This window comes from Pongo abelii, chromosome 20, assembly GCF_028885655.2.
Source record: "Pongo abelii isolate AG06213 chromosome 20, NHGRI_mPonAbe1-v2.0_pri, whole genome shotgun sequence".
Taxonomy (NCBI): domain Eukaryota; kingdom Metazoa; phylum Chordata; class Mammalia; order Primates; family Hominidae; genus Pongo; species Pongo abelii.
The window spans coordinates 8,901,203-8,920,202 of NC_072005.2; the positions used below are offsets into that span (position 1 = coordinate 8,901,203).

At 46.1% G+C, this 19,000-nt stretch overlaps 1 protein-coding gene across 1 annotated transcript in view; it reads right to left on the reverse strand.

Annotated features, from left to right (window-relative positions):
- Positions 1-19,000, reverse strand: part of MUC16 (mucin 16, cell surface associated) — a 91,447-nt gene that overhangs the window by 24,534 nt on the left and 47,913 nt on the right. Inside the window, exons 56-74 of the mRNA XM_063719903.1 lie at positions 18,570-18,742; positions 18,224-18,259; positions 17,900-17,965; positions 16,525-16,649; positions 16,230-16,297; positions 15,474-15,646; positions 15,113-15,148; positions 14,786-14,851; positions 13,497-13,621; positions 13,203-13,270; positions 12,427-12,599; positions 12,058-12,093; positions 11,712-11,777; positions 10,489-10,610; positions 10,212-10,279; positions 9,443-9,615; positions 9,078-9,113; positions 3,254-3,378; positions 3,089-3,156 (exon numbers count right to left, since the gene is read on the reverse strand). Of these exons, the coding sequence (XP_063575973.1) occupies positions 3,089-3,156; positions 3,254-3,378; positions 9,078-9,113; positions 9,443-9,615; positions 10,212-10,279; positions 10,489-10,610; positions 11,712-11,777; positions 12,058-12,093; positions 12,427-12,599; positions 13,203-13,270; positions 13,497-13,621; positions 14,786-14,851; positions 15,113-15,148; positions 15,474-15,646; positions 16,230-16,297; positions 16,525-16,649; positions 17,900-17,965; positions 18,224-18,259; positions 18,570-18,742 (1,803 nt within the window). The remainder of the gene's footprint in view (positions 1-3,088; positions 3,157-3,253; positions 3,379-9,077; positions 9,114-9,442; positions 9,616-10,211; positions 10,280-10,488; positions 10,611-11,711; positions 11,778-12,057; positions 12,094-12,426; positions 12,600-13,202; positions 13,271-13,496; positions 13,622-14,785; positions 14,852-15,112; positions 15,149-15,473; positions 15,647-16,229; positions 16,298-16,524; positions 16,650-17,899; positions 17,966-18,223; positions 18,260-18,569; positions 18,743-19,000) is intronic.

A 19,000-nucleotide genomic window follows, 5' to 3' on the forward strand; every position in this document is an offset into this window, starting at 1 on the left:
GACCCGAAGAAGTCAAGTTGGCAAGGATGCAAGAAAAGGAACTCTTATACATGGTTGGTGGGAATGGTAGAGGAGTGGTGCCATGGGCATGGGTTGAGTAAAAATATAAATGGAGAAGTATCTAGTAAATACCATGAGAATGCAAACCAACCCAGAAAAGTCAAGTTGGCAAGGATGCACTAAAAGGAAACTTTTTTTTTTTTTTTTTTGAGATGGAGTCTTGCTGTGTTGCCTAGGCTGAAGTGTGCAGTGGTGCGATCTCGGCTCACTGAAAGCCCCGCCTTCCAGGTTCATGCCATTCTCCTGCCTCAGCCTCTCCAGTAGTTGGGACTACAGGCACCCGCCACCACGCCTGGCTAATTTTTTGCCTATTTTTAGTAGAGATGGGGTTTCATCATGTTAGCCAGGGTGGTCTCGATCTCCTGACCTCATGATCCACCTGCCTGGGCCTCCCAAAATGCTGGGATTACAGGCATAAGCCACCGTGCCCGGCCTAGGAAATTCTTATACACTGTTGGTGGGAATGTAAATTAGTACAACCTCAAATGAAAAACAGTATGGACATTTCTCAAAAAACAAAAAAAAATCAGAACTACCATTTGACCCAGCAATCCCACTGTTAGGGATCTACCCAATGGAAAAGTATTAGAAATAAATAGTGGTGATGGCTGCATGACATTGTGAATATAATCAATGTCACTGAATTGTACATTTAAAAATGGTTAAAATGGCAGATTTTATGTTACATGTATTTTTGCCACAATATTAAAAAATGTGATTTTCTTAAATAGATGCAGAAAAGGACCGTCTGAGAATAGCTCAACCCATATATAGTTAAAGGAAATGAGGCCAGGTGTGGTGGTTCATGCCTGTAAAATCCCAGCACTTCAGGAGGCTGAGGCAGGTGGATCACTTGAGGCCAGGAATTTGAGACCAGCCTGGTCAACATGGCAAAACCCCGTCTCTACTAAAAATGCAAAAAAAATTAGCCTGGTATGGTGTTGGGAGCCTGTAATCCTTGCTACCTGGGAGGCTAAGGCAGGAGAATCGCTTGAATCCGGGAGGTGGAGGTTGTGGTGTGCCAAGGTCATGCCACTGCACTCCAGCCTGGACAGCAAGAGCAAAATTCCTTGGGAGGCTGGGGCACAAGAATCGCCTGAACTCAGGAGGCAGAGTTTGCAGTGAGCCGAGATTGCACCACTGCACTCCAGCTTGGGTGACACAGTGAGACTCTGTCTCAAAAAAAAAAAAAAAAAAAAAAAGAAAAGAAAAAGAAAAAAAAGAAATGAAATCAGTATCTTAAAGAGATATCTGCACTCCTATGTTCATGCAGCACTATTCACAATAGCCAAGATATGGAAACAAGCTCAACGACCTTCAATGAATGAATGGGTAAAGAAAATGTGGCATACACATATACAATGAAATATATAAGAAAGAAGAAAATCCTGCCACTTGGGATAACATAGATGGAGCTGGAGGACATTAGGCTAAGTGAAATAAACCAGGCACAGAAAGACAAATACCATATGATCTAACTTACAGGTGGAATCTAAAACTGTCAAACTCATAGAAGCAGAGAGTAGGATGGTGGTTGTCAGGGGCTGGGAGGAGGAGCAAATGGGGTGATGCTGGTCAAAGGGTACAAACATGATAGCTATGTAGAAATAATAGATATATTAATTAGCTGAAATGTGGCCATCATTTTACAATGTTTACCAAAATATCAAGTTGTACACTTTAAATGCAAGCAATTATTATATGTCAAAAATCAAACTGTCATGAATAAATAAAAAAGTTATTAATACCAGTCAGAATAACTATTACTAAAAAGACAAAAACCAACCAACCAACCAAACAAACACCAAACAACCAGATGCTGGCAAGAATAAAAGAAAAGGGAACTCTCATACACTGTTGGTGGGAATCCGAATTAGTACAATCTCTATGGAAAACGGTATGAGGATTTCTCAAAGAACAAAAATGTAGAACTACCATTTGACCCAGCAATCCCACTATTGGGGATCTACCCAATAAAAGAAATCATTATATATAAAAAAAAAGAAAGAAAAAAAGAAATCATTATATAAAAAAGACACCTGCACGTGTGTGTTTATTGCAGCACTATTCACAACAGCAAAGGTATGGACCCAACCTAAGTGTCCATCAGTAGAAGACTGGATAAAGAAAATGTGATATACATATATATATATATATATATATATATATATATATATATATATATATACCACGAAATACCATTCAGCCATAAAAAGAGTGAAATCATGTCTTTTGCAGCAACATGGATGGAATGGGAGTCCATTATCTTAAGTGAAACAACTCAGAAATAGAAAGTCAAATACTGCATGTTCTCATTTATAAGTGGGAGCCAATGGACTCCATGTCCATTAGCTCATGGTCAAATACCATACGTTCTCACTTATACGTGGGAGCATGGACCTGGAGTGTGGAATAATAGACACTGGATACTCAGAAAGGTGGGAGAGTGGGAGAAGGGTGGGGAGCCTCACTTAATAAGTACAATGTACACTATTCAGGTGATACACCAAAAGCTACTGTCTGGAAGTCTACTGTTTGCAGACTTCACTATGCAATATATGCATGTAACAAAAACTGCACTTGCACTCCTTAAATCCATTTTAAAAAAAGAGTGGGGCCAGATGTGGTGGCTCACGCCTGTAATCCCAGCACTTTGGGAGGCTGAGGAGGGTGGATCACCTGAAGTTAGGAGTTCGAGACCAGACTGACCAACATGGAGAAACCCCATCTCTACTAAAAACACAAAAACAATTAGCCAGGCATGGTGGTACCTGCCTGTAATCCCAGCTACTAGGGAGGCTGAGGCAGGGTAATCACTTGAACCCGGGAAGTAGAGGTTGCAGTGAGCCAAGATCGTGCCATTGCACTGCAGCCTGGGCAACGAGAGTGAAACTTTGTCTCAAAAAAAAAAAAAAAAGGAAAGATAAAAAGATTAAAAAATATATACAGCCCACCCCAACCCAAGAGGGACCTCCCAGTCAGAACTCTAAGTTCTTGGTGGTGCGCTGTGGGTGGGGGAGTTTCTCACCTTAGTGCGATGACCCTGCAGCCTGTGTACTGTGCACCCAGGCTGCTCCTCTGGAACAAAGGACTGAGCTGCAGAGGGAGAAGGGAGCCCGGGTTGGTCAGAGGCAGGCAGGCAACAGCCCTAGGATGGGCATGGCAGGGTTGCAGGGGGAGGCAGGCCTCTCACCAGGTGCTGCATGACGTTGTCTGTAATGTTGAACTTGAGGGAGCCGGGTTGGCCCATGTCCGCCATGTAGCGCAGGTTGTTGACGGTGAAGTTCAGTGTGAATGGCTCCTCACTGACCACCCCGGCTAGGGCGGGGGGAAGAAAGAGAGAGAGAGAGAGAGAGATGAAGCTCTTGGGGAGGATGATGGGTGGGTTGGGGGTGGTGTGGGACAGGGTAGGGGCAGTGTGTTCCAAGGACCCTGTGTCCGCCTCTCAATAAACCCAACGATGACTTTTAATGGAGACAACTCCAGCAGCCAGTAAGGGTGTGCTTAATGATTTGGGATGTCCAGATGGGGTTCTTCTACCCAAATGCAGGAAGGGAAGGTTCTGTAAAAAGTACCAATGGTTCTGATCTTTCCCAGGGTAAAGGCTGCATATTACCACACTGATGCAGAAGTCATGACTCTAGACATTTTTAAAAAATTTATTCTCTCTCTCTCTCTTCCTCTCTCCCCATCGATCCTTCTCTGCCTTTCTCCCATTTCTCTCTCTCTCCTACACTCACAACCAGGTATGCTAATCTTCTACGCATTGGTTAACATGGCCAACAAGCTTTGCAGCCATAACCAACCTCTCAGCACTTCAGTTTATTCATCTGTGAAACGAGACGACAATGGTTCACAATGATGTTTCCTGCCTTAACGTTGTTATAAAGCTTAAACAAGTTAATCATTGTAAATCGTGTAAGCACTGCTGGGCACACAGGTCAATATGGTGTACATGTTTATTACATGAAATATATCAGCAAATGCTTTCTAATCACTCCCTGTGTGTGGAACTTTATGGACGTATGAACTAAGGTTTTTTTTTTTTTTTGGTTTTTTTGGGCTTTTTTTTTTTTTGGTTTTTTGTTTTGTTTTTGTTTGAGACGGAGTCTCACTTTGTCGCCCAGGCTAGAGTGCAGTGGTGCGATCTTGGCTCACTGCAAGCTCTGCCTCCCAGGTTTTAAGCTATTCTCCTGCCTCAGCCTCCTGAGTAGCTGGGACCACAGGCGTGCACCACCACGCCTGACTAATTTTTTTTTTGTATTTTTAGTAGAGACAGGGTTTCACCGTGTTAGCCAGGATGGTCTTGATCTCTGACCTCATGATCCACCCGCCTCGGCCTCCCAAAGTGCTGGGATTACAGGCGTGAACCATGGTGTCCGGCCAAGCTAAGGCTTAAGACAAACCTCTAGAAGAAAAATTTACCTCTTCTTCTCTCCCTGCCTTTCTTCTTTTCATCACTCTTGAACTTTCTTCTGTTCATTCTTCCTTCTCTCCTTCTCTCATTCCATCCTTTCTTCTTCCCTTCCATCTTTCATTCTATTAATGCATCCTTTCTTTCTTGCTGGCTTCCTTCCTTTCATTGTACCTTCTATCATCTATCTATCCTTCCTCTTCCTTCTCTCACTTCTTTCCTTCCTTTCACCCATCCATCCATTTATCCATCCATCCATCCATCCATTCACTTATCCATCCATCTATCCATCCATCCACCTACCCACCCATCTGTCCATCCATCCATCCATCCATCCATCCATCCATCCACCTACCCATTTATCCATCCATCCATCTATCCACCCACCCATCTGTTCATCCATCTCTCCATCCATCCATTCATCCCTTCACCCACTCACCCACTGATCCATTCATCCATCCATCATCAATCTTTCCTTCCTTACACCTCTCTTTTCTTCCTTCCATCTACTTATCCATCTTTCCTCCTCCTTTTTTTCTTTCATCTATTTTTTTCTTTCTTCAATCCACTCATCCATCCTCTCTCCCTTCCTCCTTCCATTCGTCACTTCTTCCTTCCATCTGTCACTTCTTCCTTCCATCTATCCACCTTGCCTTCCTTCCATATATATGGAATTGGTCCTACACCGCTCCAGGAACATTGGAAGGGGAGCAGAGGGGCGGGGTACAGAAATACTCTGGCCCTTCCATAGCCCCGCCCACCGTTGTCCCACCAATGCCTCCTATTGGCTGAAGCTAACAGAAAGCTAGTCAGCATGGGAGCCTGGGAAATGTAGTTTTCATGAGTCAGACGTCTATCCCACAGAGCACAGGAAGATTGGAGAAGATTGGAGAATGGATCCAAGGACAAAAATAAAACAAAACAAAACAAAAACCCACATGTGGTATAATAGAGAAAGCCCATAAGAAGTTACATTCCCATAAAAGAGAAGCAGACAACAGAATATAAACAAATGAGTTCAAAAAAGTGGGAGAAGTATTGTGAAGGATTAACAGAAAAAAAACCCCAGGATCTCATTCGGAAGTAGGAGTGAGACAAATTCGTATAAGAAATTGACTTTTCCTTCACAGTCAGCAGAGTAAACAGACAACCCACAGAGTGGGAGAAAATCTTCACAATCTATATACCCAACAAAGGACTAATATCTAGAATCTACAACGAACTCAAACAAATTAGCAAGAAAAAAACAAACAATCCCATCAAAAAGTGGGCTAAGGACATGAATAGACAATTCTCGAAAGAATATATGCAAATGGCTAATGAACATATGAAAAAAATGTTCAACATTACTAGTGACTAGGGAAATGAAAATGAAAACCATAATGTGATACCACCTTACTTCTGCAAGAATTGCCACAATCAAAACATCAAAAAATAACATTTTTTGGGGGCCAAGATGGTTGACTATAAGCAGCAGCGCTCAGAGGCTCAGATTGAAAAAAACTGTAATAAGTGTGTGAATCCTTCCTGGCAACCAAAATGTCCAGGTTCCCTCATCAGAATTGACTAGAAGGCTGGCAGTGACCCACGGAGAGAAGGAAGAGCAGTGTGGTGTGGTGGCCCACCTGAGAGACACACAGGGAAGGGGAACCCCCTCCTTCCAGCAAAGGGAGGTGGTGAGTCAGCGGGCTACCCAAGTGGGGGAAACTGTGCTTTTTCCACGGAACTGTGCAACCCCCAGATTGGAAGATCTCACTCGCGAACCCAGGCCACTGGGACCTAGTGTCCCAACCCCAGAACAGGCAGATTCTTACAGCTGGAATCTGCTTAAGCCTACGGAACTCCCCGGGGGGAGGGGTGACCAGCACTGGCTGTGGCTGCCTGCTAAGTCTTTTTTGTTCCTTGGGGAAGGGGCGACAGCCAGCACTGGGACTCACAACTGCCTAACACGCTAAGCTCCCTGGGCGGGGGAAGGGCGGCACCCCTTTCAATAGCTCCAGGCTGCGCTTTTCCCCTGCTAGAGCCAGGTAGGCTGGACGGCTTGGTCCCAAGACTTGTCCCCACAGCCCAACACACCGGCTGTGGCAGTCTGCAGCCAGAGTGCCTTTTCAGGGCTAACCCTGAACCATCCTTCCTCAGTGGGCAGAGCTTCCTTGCAGGATCTCCAATGACTCCAGCCAGAGGCTCAGGGACAGAATTTGGACTCCCTGGGCTTGGGCCCCTAGTGGGAGGGATGGCTGCAGTCTCTGTGGACCAGCAGACTTAGCCTCTCCTCTGGTAGTTCTGAGGAATCCAGGCAGCCCAGACGTATGGTTTCCCCCCAGTGAAGCACCCCCTCTCCACCAGGGGACAAAGTGCTTCATTAAATGGGTCCTGCTCCCCATGCCAGTCAACTGGGCGAGACCCTCCAACAATAGTTGTCAGACACCCTATACAGGAGCGATCCTACTGGCATCAGGTTGGTGTCCCTCGAGGTCAGAGGTCCCAGAAGAAGCAGGCACCTATGTTCGCTGCTCTCCAGCCTCCTTGAGTGACATCTCCAGGCATGGGAGCGAATCAGATGAATAGGGCCTGAAGTGAACCCCTAGCAAACTGCAGCAGCCCTACAGAAGAGGGACCTGACTATTGAAAGAAAAACAAGCAGAAAGTGACAATAACAGCATCATCAACAACAACAACAACCAAAAGACCCCCGCAAAAACCCCATCCAAGGATCAGCAGCCTCAAAGCCTGAAACTAAAACTCACGAAGATGGGAAAGAATCAATAAAAAAATGCTGAAAACCCAAAAGGCCAGAGTGCCTCTTTTCCTCCAAATGACCGCAACATCTCTCCATTAAGGGTGCAGAACTGGATGGAGGATCAGATGGATGAATTGACAGAAGTAGGCTTCAGAAGATGGGCAAAAAAAAGTACGATGAGCTAAAGGAGCATGTTCTAATGCAACGCAAAGCTAAGAACCTTGATGAAGGGTTAAAGGAATTGCTAACTAGAATAACCAGTTTAGAGAGGAACATAAACCAACCAATGGAGCCGAAAAACACAGCACAAAAACTTTGTGAAGCATACATAAGTATCAACAGCCAAATCGACCAAGTGGAAGAAAGGATATCAGCAATGACCAAGCTGAGCCTGAGCTGAGCCTTCTAGGAAAACCAAAGAGCCAACTACACATCATCAAGGAACCTAACTCTCTTGAATTCTGTCCCATAATCCTGAGTCAGCTCCAATTGAATTGGTAGTGACTGATTTTTTTTTTTTTGGTAACCATTCTGAAGCTGTTTTGAACTGAGAGAAAATGAACACTATTATCAATTGGTGATGTCTGCCATGAATGCTGCAATCAATTAATGATGGCTGTCATGGATGAGGGAGTGGAGCAGAAGCCATATAGTTTTCCAGTGTAAACTCTGGCAGACACTAAAGTTGAACCAAGGCAGAAGAGGAAAGTTTCCATACATTATAAGAAAGCATACTTCATTCCTTCCTTCCCTGGGAAAATCCATGTTTTCCTGTAGATCTAAATCTGTCGATCTACCATGTAAAAGGTCCTGAAGCAGATACTAGGGAAGCACAAGGGAGTAAGACACAGTTGCTCCAATCAGCAGGTTTATGCACTATTGGGGTGACTGGATATAAACACAATGTTCAAAGCAGAGAAACTGTGTTTGCAATTGACTTAAAAAAATATGCAACAGGACTTAAAGTGAGTGACAAAATAAAAGGTTCCCATGATTCTTTTGCCTATAATAATTCAAGATTTTTTTTTAGAAATCATATTAAATAGTACTAGTTAAACACTGAGCATAGCACTTTGGTGCATATTCAGTACCCAATAAGTTCATATATTATCTATTAACTTTATCACCACCACCATCACAATCATCACCATCCCTGTCACCATCACCATCATTATTGTCATAATCACCACCATCATTACCAACATCACCATCATCATCATTACCATCATCACCACCACCATCACCATTGTCATCATGATCATAATCACCATCATCATCATCATCATCATTGCCACCATCAGTATCATCATAAAAATAGCTCTCTGAGAGGAGAGATTATTAATTGTTTCATGATCCATGCCATAACCCCAGGATTTGGCAGAGCCCCAGGGCTTGGCACAATGCTCAATAAAATTTGTTGGTTGGCTCATCATCACTAGATTTATAAAGAATTTCCATCTTTATTTGACTGAATAATGGAAGAGATGTTTACACTCATCAACCATGCTCTAACAGAGGTGCCATTGGCTGGTACTTATTCAAGGGACCAGTAGAAGGGATGGATCCCCAGAGTTTCCCAGGTCCACTGTGGTAGTTCCAAGAGCTACAGAGAAACCCTCTTCAGAGGAAGCATCCAAGCCTCTCATGGCAGAAAGTTCAGCAAATAAAACTATTTACAGGGCTTGCTGCATATGGGGCCTGAGCTGAGTCTCTCTCTGGAGCTGGCCAGAAGGGAAAGGGAAGAACTTGTGCCCTCCCAGCCCCTTCCCTTATGAAGAGGACATAGGAGTATAGGAAGAGAGGACAGCTCCTGCCCTGCTTGGTGTATAATTGGGGCCACTGGAGCATCGGTTGAATACTCACTGCTGGTGGTGGGTACAGAGCTCCGATGGGTGAAACCTGCATAGAGAAGGAGGGAGGAGAGTGGGTAAGTGTTAAGGGAGAGATGGGGAATCAAATAGGGGTCACAGATACCCTAGTGGAATGGAAGAAGTTTCAAGGAACAGGGGCCTTTGAAGATTCTCTATCAGTACCCTCAGATCAGGGAAGAAGGTACTGAGGATGAACTCAGTCCAAGATGAAGAAACTATGAAGTTCAGACATCAGTCATCACATACAGACAACATAGCCAAGACGTCAATGCCAGTCAGGGAGTGTGACCTCAAGTCAGAGAGTAAGAGGCTGTCCAGCAAAGAGGAAGAATCTCCAACCACATCACAGCTGCTCACCATTGACATAGAGACTGTCCCTGTCCAGTGTGTAGGGGCCCAGCTCAGTGATGCTGTGGGTCAGCTGGCTCAGCTCCAAATACAGCTGCTCTCTGTCCAGCCCAGAGCCTGTGGGGTCAGGGCGGTGGGTGCAGATGGCATCCACTCCAGTGGCTTCCCCATCCTTCTCCGGCCTAGGGAGGGCAGATAAGGGGAATGACATTAAATAGATTGCCTATGGAGAGGCATTCTGAGATTCCTGGGGGCAGGACAGGAAGGGGACAGAGGAAATGAGAATCCTGGTAGACAGGTGAGAAGCCATACTAAGATTCTCTGAATGTGCCAACTTCCAGGCAGCCTGGGAATGTGAGTAGAGTCAGGAATACAAGAATTTTATAAAATTGCATTCTCATGGTATGGGGACAGGAGAGCCCAGACTTGAGAAACATTAAGAACTGGAATCAGGGATGAAAGCAAGTGGATGGGGGATGTTTATCTTGAGAGAAACCTTGGAAGAGAATTTAACACCTGAAGGAGAGAGAGGCAGGGAGAAGTAAGAAATTCAGAGGGATGACCAAGGTAGAAGCCTGATCTGGCTGATGGGCCCTGCAAGTTCTCTCGATTGATGGGGGAGGTGGTAAGATCAGGAGATATGTTTGTCCTGGAGCCACCAATGCCTGAATTCCACTTGTGCTGAGGACTTCCATAGGGAGGGAAGGAAGAAAGCTGACTAAACTCCTTGCGCTTGGGAACACTTGGGGCAGCCAGACTGGTTATTCTCAGTTCTCACCTGAGCAAGGTCAGCCTGCAGCCAGAGTACAGATGGCCAACACTGGTGTTCTTGAACAAGGGCCTTAGCTGTGGAGGAGGAAGAGGGAGGTGAGTAGGACAGCTGAGAACATAGGAGTGAGGAAGATGTAAGGTGGGAGGGGCTGTAATCGGGGGCAAGGCTTGCATCTCTCGGGAGAGGGGAGGTGGGTGAGATCTTCTTCCATGCCTTGGAATGGGTGACGTAGGTGGAACGAGACAAGATGGGCAGGGCAGAGTGAGGTGGGCAGGGCTCTCACCAGACCCTGAAGGACCCTCTCTGTAGTGTTGAACTTCCTGGAGCCAGGCCACATATTCTCCTCATACCGCAGGTTAGTGATGGTGAAGTTGAGGGTGAATGGTATCAGGAGATGGCTGGCAGCTGTAGTGGAGGTGGGAAATAAACATTATGTTCAAAAGTAGAGAACATTTAAGAGTTTGTAATAGACTTATTTCTAAAGATATGCAACAAGATTTAAAGAGAGTGATAAAATAGAAGGTTTTCATGCTTCCCTTGACTATAACGATCAAAGTTTTTCATAGAGCATGCTAATAATAATAGTTAGATGCTGAGTATAACCTTTGTTGCAAATTCTGTGTTCCATAATACTAGATACTATCTATTACCTTTGTTATCACCACCATCGTCATCATCACCAACACTGTGGCCATCACTTTCATTATTGTCATCACCACCACCATCAAGACAAAAATCATGATCATCATAATCCTTAACATCCCCACCACCATCACTATCATCATCCACATCATCACCTGCACCATCACCACCAGGAACATGGTCACCAACACCATCACTGTTTCATCCTTACCATCATGACAATCACCACCATCATCATCATGATCACCACCATCGCCACCACCACCACAACAATCACGATCCACATCACCACCACTAGTACCATGATCACCAACACCATCATCACATCATCCTTAACCATCATCACCACCACCACCACACCACCACTATCATCATCATCCTCATTGTCAATATCACCATCACATTGTCACTCACCACCACAACCACCACCATCACCACCACCACTGTCATCCTTCCCATAATCACCACCATCACTATCATCATCATCATCACATCATCATTACCGTCAAAACCACTACCATCATCAATATCATCATCATCATCTTCATAATCACCATCATCATCACATCATGGTCATCAGCATCACCATCATTATTGTAATCATCTCCGGCAACATCATCGTCACTGCTACCCCACATCATCCTCAAAATAAAAGAAGCTCTCTGAGGGCAGAGATTTTTACCTCTTTTGTGTTCCCTGCCTTATCTCTAGGGCCTGGCAGAGAGTGGGTGCTCAAAGAAGTTTGTTGGGTGACTCATCATCAGTAAATTTGCTATGATTTTTAATCTTATTTGAGTGAAAAGGACAGAGATGTTGACACTCATCATGCATACTGTAATAGAGGTGCCATTGACTGGTACTTACCTGAAGGGCCAAATATCGAGACCGGAGTCCTAGATGCTCCCAGATACACTGTGGGGGTGCCAGGAGCTGAGGAGAAGCCCGCATTGGTTAAAGCAGCATAAGCTCTTTAGTTATGCTAAAGAGCATAAGCTCTTTCATGGCAGAAATGCCAGCAGATAGGAGTATTTCTGCATGCGGGGCTTGAGATTAGTGTCTCTCTGGAGCTGGGCCAGAGGGAAAGGGAATCCCTTGTGCCCTCTCAGATCCTTCCCTCATAAAGAAGATATAGGGGCATAGGAGAAGGGGGTCAGCTCCTGTCCTGCTTGGAGTAGGATTGGGGTCACTGGAACATTAGTAGAATACTCACTGCTGGTGGTGGGCACAGAGGTCCGATGAGTGAAACCTGCATAGAGAGGGAGGGAGGAGAGTGGGTAAGGGTTAAGGGAAAGGTGGGGGACCAAAAGGGGTCAGTGCTACCATAGTGCAATTGAAGGAGTTTCAGGGAACATGGGCTTTGAGGATTCTATATAAGCACTCTCAGATCAGGGAAGAAGGTCCTGAGGATGAAGATCTCCAGTACAAGATGAAGAAGAAACCGTGAAGGTCATATCAATCATCAAATACAGAAAACATGTCCAAGACTTCAATGGCCAGGCAGGAAGAGTGACCTCAAGACAGAGAGTAGAGGCCTGCTCAGCAAGGAAGAAGAAACTCCAACCACATCACAATTGCTCACCATTGACAAAGAGGCTGTCGTTGTCCAGGGCATAGGGGCCCAGCTCAGTGATATTGTGGGTCAGCTGGCTCAGCTCCCAATACAGCTGCTCTCTGTCCAGCCTAGGGCTTTTGGGGTCAGGGTGGTGGGTGCAGACAGCGTCAACTCCAGTGGCTGTCCCATCCTTCTCAGGCCTGGAGAGGGGAGGTGAGGGGAATAATAATAAAGTTTTATCTAGGGAGGAGTCCCAAGATTGCTGAGTGAAGGACAGGAAGGGACCACAGGAAATGAGAAGCCTGATACACAGATGAGAAGCCACACTTAGATTCTCTGAGTTCACTGACTACTGTCCAGCTTGGGACGGTGAGCATACTTGTGGATAAAAGAATTTTTCTAACATTGCAGTGTGGCTCTTGCATTCTCATGGCATGAGGACAGGAGAGCCTAGACTTGAGACAGGTGACAAGCTGGAATTGGGAATTAAACAAGTGAATGAGGCATGTTTGTCTTGAGAGAAATCTTAGTTAGAGAATTTAACACCTAAAGGCAGGGGAGGTGGGGAGAAAAGAGGGTGGAAGTCCAATCCTGCTGATGGACCCTGTGGAAACTCTCAGTCAATTTGGGTGGGATGGCAGGGGGCAGTGGTAATATTGGGAGACAGGTTAGTCTTGGAGCCACTGTTCCTTGAGTTCCATCTTTGATGAGAATAACCACAGAGAGGGCAGGAAAAAAGAAGTCCAAACTCATGGAGACTGGGAACAATTGGGGCAGACAGATTGGCAATTCTAAGTTCTCACCTGAGCAAAGTCAGTCTGCAGCCAGAGTACAGAGGGCCAACACTGGTGCTCTTGAACAGGGACCTGAGCTGTGGGGGAGGGAGAGGGAGGTGAGTAGGATGGCTGAGGGGGTAGGGGCAGGGGACTAGTCATTGGGGCTGGCACCAGTAGGCGGGCCTGGAATCAGTGGATGGGGGCTCATGTCTCTGGGTGTGAGGGGAGGTGAGTGAGATCTTCTTCCGTGGCCTGCCATGAGTGAGACAGGTGGGACTAGACAAGGTGAACTGGGCAGAGTGAGATGGGCGGGGCTCTTACCAGGCCCTGAAGGACCCTCTCCGTGGTGTTGAACTTCCTGGAGCCAGGGTGCTGCATGTTCTCCTCATACTGCAGGTTGGTGATGGTGAAGTTGAGAGTGAACGGCATCAGGAGAGGGCTGGCAGCTGTCGTGGAGGTGGGAAAGAAACAACATGTTCAAAAGTGGAGAACTTTATACATTTCCAAAAGGCCTACTTCTAAACATATGCAACAGGATTTAAAGAGAGAATAGTATAAAAAGTTTCCATGTGTTCCTTGAATATAACGATAGAAATTTCTAACAAAGCCTACTAAATAATAGTAGTAGTTAGCATACCTCTTGGTGCATATTCAGAGTTCTATAATACTAAATATTATCTGTCACCTTTATTATTACCATTGTCATCATCAATGTCACCAACACTGTGACCCTATCATTGTCATCACCACCAGCATCAGCACCACCCACAGCAGCACCAAAATCGTGACCAAAACTGTGGTGGGGATGACTCTAGCACCCCCACTACCATCATCATCATCATCACCACCACCACAATCATCATCATTTGCATCATGATTACCAGCACCATGATTACCAACACCATTATCATATCATCATTATTCTCATCACCACAACCACCATCACAACCATCATCATTATAATCATCACTATCTTCATTGTAACCATCACAATCACTACTGTCAATCACTACCACAACCACCACCACCCTTACCACCATCATTCTTCCCATAATCACCCCTACAACTGCCCTCATCATCATCACATGATTACCATCATAACCACCACCACTACCATCATCATCATTCTTGTTGTCAACATCGTCATTACTATTGTCAATCACTACCAAAATTACCACCATCGCCAACACCACTAGCATCCTTCCCATAATCACCACCACCATTGTCATCATCATCACAGCATCACCATCATAACCCCTGCCACCACCATCATCATCATCACCACCATCTTCATAATTATAATCCTTATCGCCATCATCATCACCAGCATCACCATTCTTATTGTCATCATCTGCAGTAACTTCACCACCAACAACCCCCATCACCCTCACAATAAAACAAGCTTTCTTGCAGCAGATATTTTTAACTGTTTTGTGTCCCCTTCCTTATCCCTAGAGCCCTGCAGAAACTAGGCACTCAATTAAGTTTGTTAGATGACTCCTCATCCGTAGATTCACTAGGATTTTTTTATCTTTATTTAAGCGAAAATGGCAGAGATGTTGACAGTCATCAGGCATGCTCTAACAGAGATGCGATTGATTTGTACTTACCCGAGGGACCAGGTTTAGAAACTGGAGTCCCAGATGTTCCCAGGTCCACTGTGGAGGTCCCAGGAGCTGAGGAGAAGGCCTCATTAGTGAAAGTGTCGAACCCTCTCATGACAGAAATGCCAGCAGGTAGGAGTATTTATGGACCTTGCAGCATGTGGGGCTTGAGCTGGGTCTCTCTCTGAAGAGACTTGGGCCAGAAGGGAAAGGGAGTAACTTGTGCTGTCCCAGCTCCTTTGCCCATAGAGGACATAGGGGCATGTGAGGAGGGGTGAGTTCTTGCCCTGCACGGTGTAGGATCAGGAGCACTGGAAATCAGTGGATACTCACTGCTAGTGGTGGGCACAGAGCTCCGCTGTGTGAAACCTGCATAGAGAGGGAGGGAAGAGGGTGGGTAAGGGTTAAGGGAGTGGTGGGGAACTATATAGGGGTCAGGGTACCCTGGTGCAATGGAAGAAATTTCCCAGAACACGAGCCATTGAAGATTCTCTATCAGCACCCTCAGATCCAGAAAGCAGATCCTGAGGATGAACTCAGTCCAAGATGAAATAGAAACCATGAAGTTCCAACCTCAGCCATCACATAGAGACAACATGGATGAGCATTCAACAGCCAGGCAGGGAGTGTGACCTCAAGGCAGAGAGTAGAGGCTTCCCAGCAAGGAGACTCCAACCACATCACAGCTACTCACCATTGACATAGAGACTGTCCCTGTCCAGGGTGTAGGGGCCCAGCTCAGTGATGCTGTGGGTCAGCTGGCTCAGCTCCCAGTATAGCTGCTCTCTGTCCAGTCCAGGGCTTTTGGGATCAGGGCGGTAGGTGCAGATGGCATCCACTTTGGTGGCTGCCCCATCCTTCTTGGGCCTGGAGAGGGCAAGATTGGGGAAAGACAATACATGGATTGTCTAGGGAGGGGTTCTGAGATCCCACGGGGCAGGACAGGAGGGGGCCAGAGGAAATGAGAAGCCTGGTAGAGAAGTGAGAAGCCATACTTCCATTCTCTGAGTGCACTGACTCTCAGCAGCTATGAGCAGAATCGTGGATGCAAGGATTTTTATAAAATTGCAAAGTGGAAACTGCATTCTTGTAGCATGGGGTAAGGAGAACTCATACTTGAGACAGGTGAAGAGCTAGGCTTGGGGATGAAAGCAAGTGGATGAGGCATGTTTTTCTTGGGAGAAATCCTGGGAACAGAATTTAACAACTTGTGGAAAGGCAGGTAGGGGAAAGGAGGGAATTCAGAGAGATGACCAAGGTAGAAGCTCAGTCTTGCTGATGGGCTCTGCATCTCTCAGTTGAGGTGGGAGGTAGTAGGATCAGGAAGCACATTGGTCTTAGAGCCACTGCCTCCTGGATTCCACCTGTGCTACAGACATCTCCAGGGAGTGCAGAAGGGAAGCAGGTCAAACTGCTCAGATCAGTCAGACTGGGTGTTCTCAGTTCTCACCTGAGCAAGGCCAGTCTGCAGCCAGAGTACAGAGGGCCAACACTGGTGTTCTTGAACACAGGCCTGAGCTGTGGAGGAGGGAGATGGAGGTAAGTGGGAGGACTGAAGTCATAGGGGTGTGGTAGAAGGGAGGTGGGCAGGGCTGGCAACAGTTGGTGGGGCTGGCATCAGTGGTTAGGGCATGCATATCTGGGGGCAAGATGAGGTAGGTGAGATCTTCCATGCTCTGCAATAGGTGAGGTGGGCAGGACTAAACATGGTGAGTGGGATAGAATGAGGTATGTGGGGCTCTTACCAGACCCTGAAGGACTCTCTCTGTGGTGTTAAACTTTCTAGAGCCAGGGTGATGCATGTTCTCCTCATACCACAGGTTAGTGATGGTAAAGTTAATTGTGAATAGCACCAGGAGAGGGCTGGTGGCTATAGTGAAGATGGGAAATAAACAGTGTTCAAAAGTAGGCTAACACTTAAGAATTTGTGATAGAATTGTTTCTAAACATATGCAACATGATTTAAAGTGACAAAATAAAAGGTTTTCACACTACCCTTCACTGTAATGGTAGATAGTTTTCATAGAGCATACTAAATAATAGTAGTTAGATGCTAAGCATGGCTCTTGGTGCATATTCAGTATTCCATACTACTAGACATTATCTACTACATTTGCCAACACCATGATCATCATCAACATCAGCAACACTGTGACCATCGCTATCATTATTGTCATCACCACCAGCATCAGCACTAAAACCATGACCACCATAATCTCTATGATCCCCACCCATCATCATCATTACACCACCAGCACCACAACCATCATCATCCATATAATCAGCACTAGCACATGGTCACTAACACCATTATCATATCATTCTTACCATCATAACCACCATCACCACCTCCATCATCATTATCATTATCATCATCACCACCATCATTATCCTCATTGTCAACATCACGATCACATTGTCAATTATCATCAGAACCATCACATCACCACCACCACTATCATTCTTCCCTTAATCATCACCACCACCATCATCATCATCATCACCAACATCATCAGCAACACCATCATTGTTGTCATCATGTCCACCACCCCATCATTATCATCATCATCACAACAATATAACTTTCCTGAGGACAGAGATTTGTATTTCTTTTGTGTTCCCTGTCTTATCCCTAGGGCCCCGAAGAAGCCAGACGCTCAACAAAATTTGTTGGTTGACTTGTCATCACTAGATTCACCAGGACTTTTCATTTTTATTTGAGTGAAAATGGCAGAGTTGTAGGCCAGGTGTGGTGGCTCATGCCTGTAATCCCAGCACTTTGGGGGGCCAAGGCAGACAGATCATGAGGTCAGGAGTTCGAGATCAGCTTGACCAACATGGTGAAGCTCCATCTCTACTAAAAATATAAAAATTAGCTGGGTGTGGTGGCATGCACCTGTAATCCCAGCTACTCAGGAGGTGGAGGCAGGAGAATCGCTTGAACCTAGGAGGCAGAGGTTGCAGTGGGCTGAGATCACGCCATTGCATTCTAGCCTGGGTGACAGAGCAAGACTCTGTCTCAAAAAACAAAAAACAAAAAAAAACAAGGAAAAGAAAATGGCAGAGACGTTGACACTCCTCAGGCATGCTGTAATAGAGATGGCACTGAATGGTACTCACTCGTGGGTCCAGACAGGGAGGCTGGAGTTCTCGAGGTTGCCAGGTACATTGTGGAGGTATCAGGAGCTGAGGAGAAGGTTTGCTGTATTAGTGAAAGCAGCAAACCCTCTCATGGCAGAAACACCAGCAGGTAGGAGTATTTATGGCCCTTGCTGCATGTGGGGCAGTATCTCCATCTGGAGCTGGGCCAGAGGGAAAGGGGAATAACTTGTGCTCTCTCAGTTCCTTCCCTCATGAAGAGGATATAGGGGCATAGAAGGAGACGTAAGCTCCTGCCCTTTATGGTGTAGGATCAGGAGCACTGGAACATCAGTTAATACTCACTTCTGGTGGTCATCATGGAGCTCTGATGGGTGAAATCTGCATTGAGATGGAGGGAAGAGTGGGTAAGTGTTAAGGGAGTGGTGGGGTACCCTGATGCAACAGAAGGAATTTCCCAGAACATGGGCCATTGAAGAGTCTCCATCAGCACCCTCAGATTTAGAAAGCAGATCCTGAGGGTAAATTCAGTCTGAGATGAAAAAGAAACCATGAGGTTTTGACCTTAGCCACCACATACAGACAACATGGCTGAGCCTTCAATAGCCAGATGAGAAGTGTGACTTCAAGCCAGAGAGGAGGGGCAGCCCAGCAAGGAGGAAGAGACTCCAACCACATCAAAGCTGCTCACCATTGACATAGAGACTGTCTCTGTCCAGGGTGTAGGGGCCCAGCTCAGTGATGCCGTGGGTCAGCTGGCTCAGCTCCCAGTACAGCTGCTCTCTGTTCAGTCCAGGGCTTTGAGGGTCAGGGCGGTGGGTACAGATGGCATCCACTCTGGTGGCTGCCTTGTCCTTCTCTGGCCTGAGGAGGTTAGGTGGGGTGGGGGGGTGACAATGAAAGGATTGCCCAGGAACGGGTCCTGAGATTCCTGAGGGAAGGACAGGGAGGGGAGAGAGGAAATGAGAAGCCTGGGAGAGAGGTGAGAAGCCACAGTTAATTTCTCTAAATGCACCAACTCCCAGCCAGCCTTGGACTGGGAGCAGAGTCATGGACACAAGAGTATTTATGAAATTGCAAGGTGAAACCTGCAGTTTGATAGCACAAAGACAGGAGAGCTCA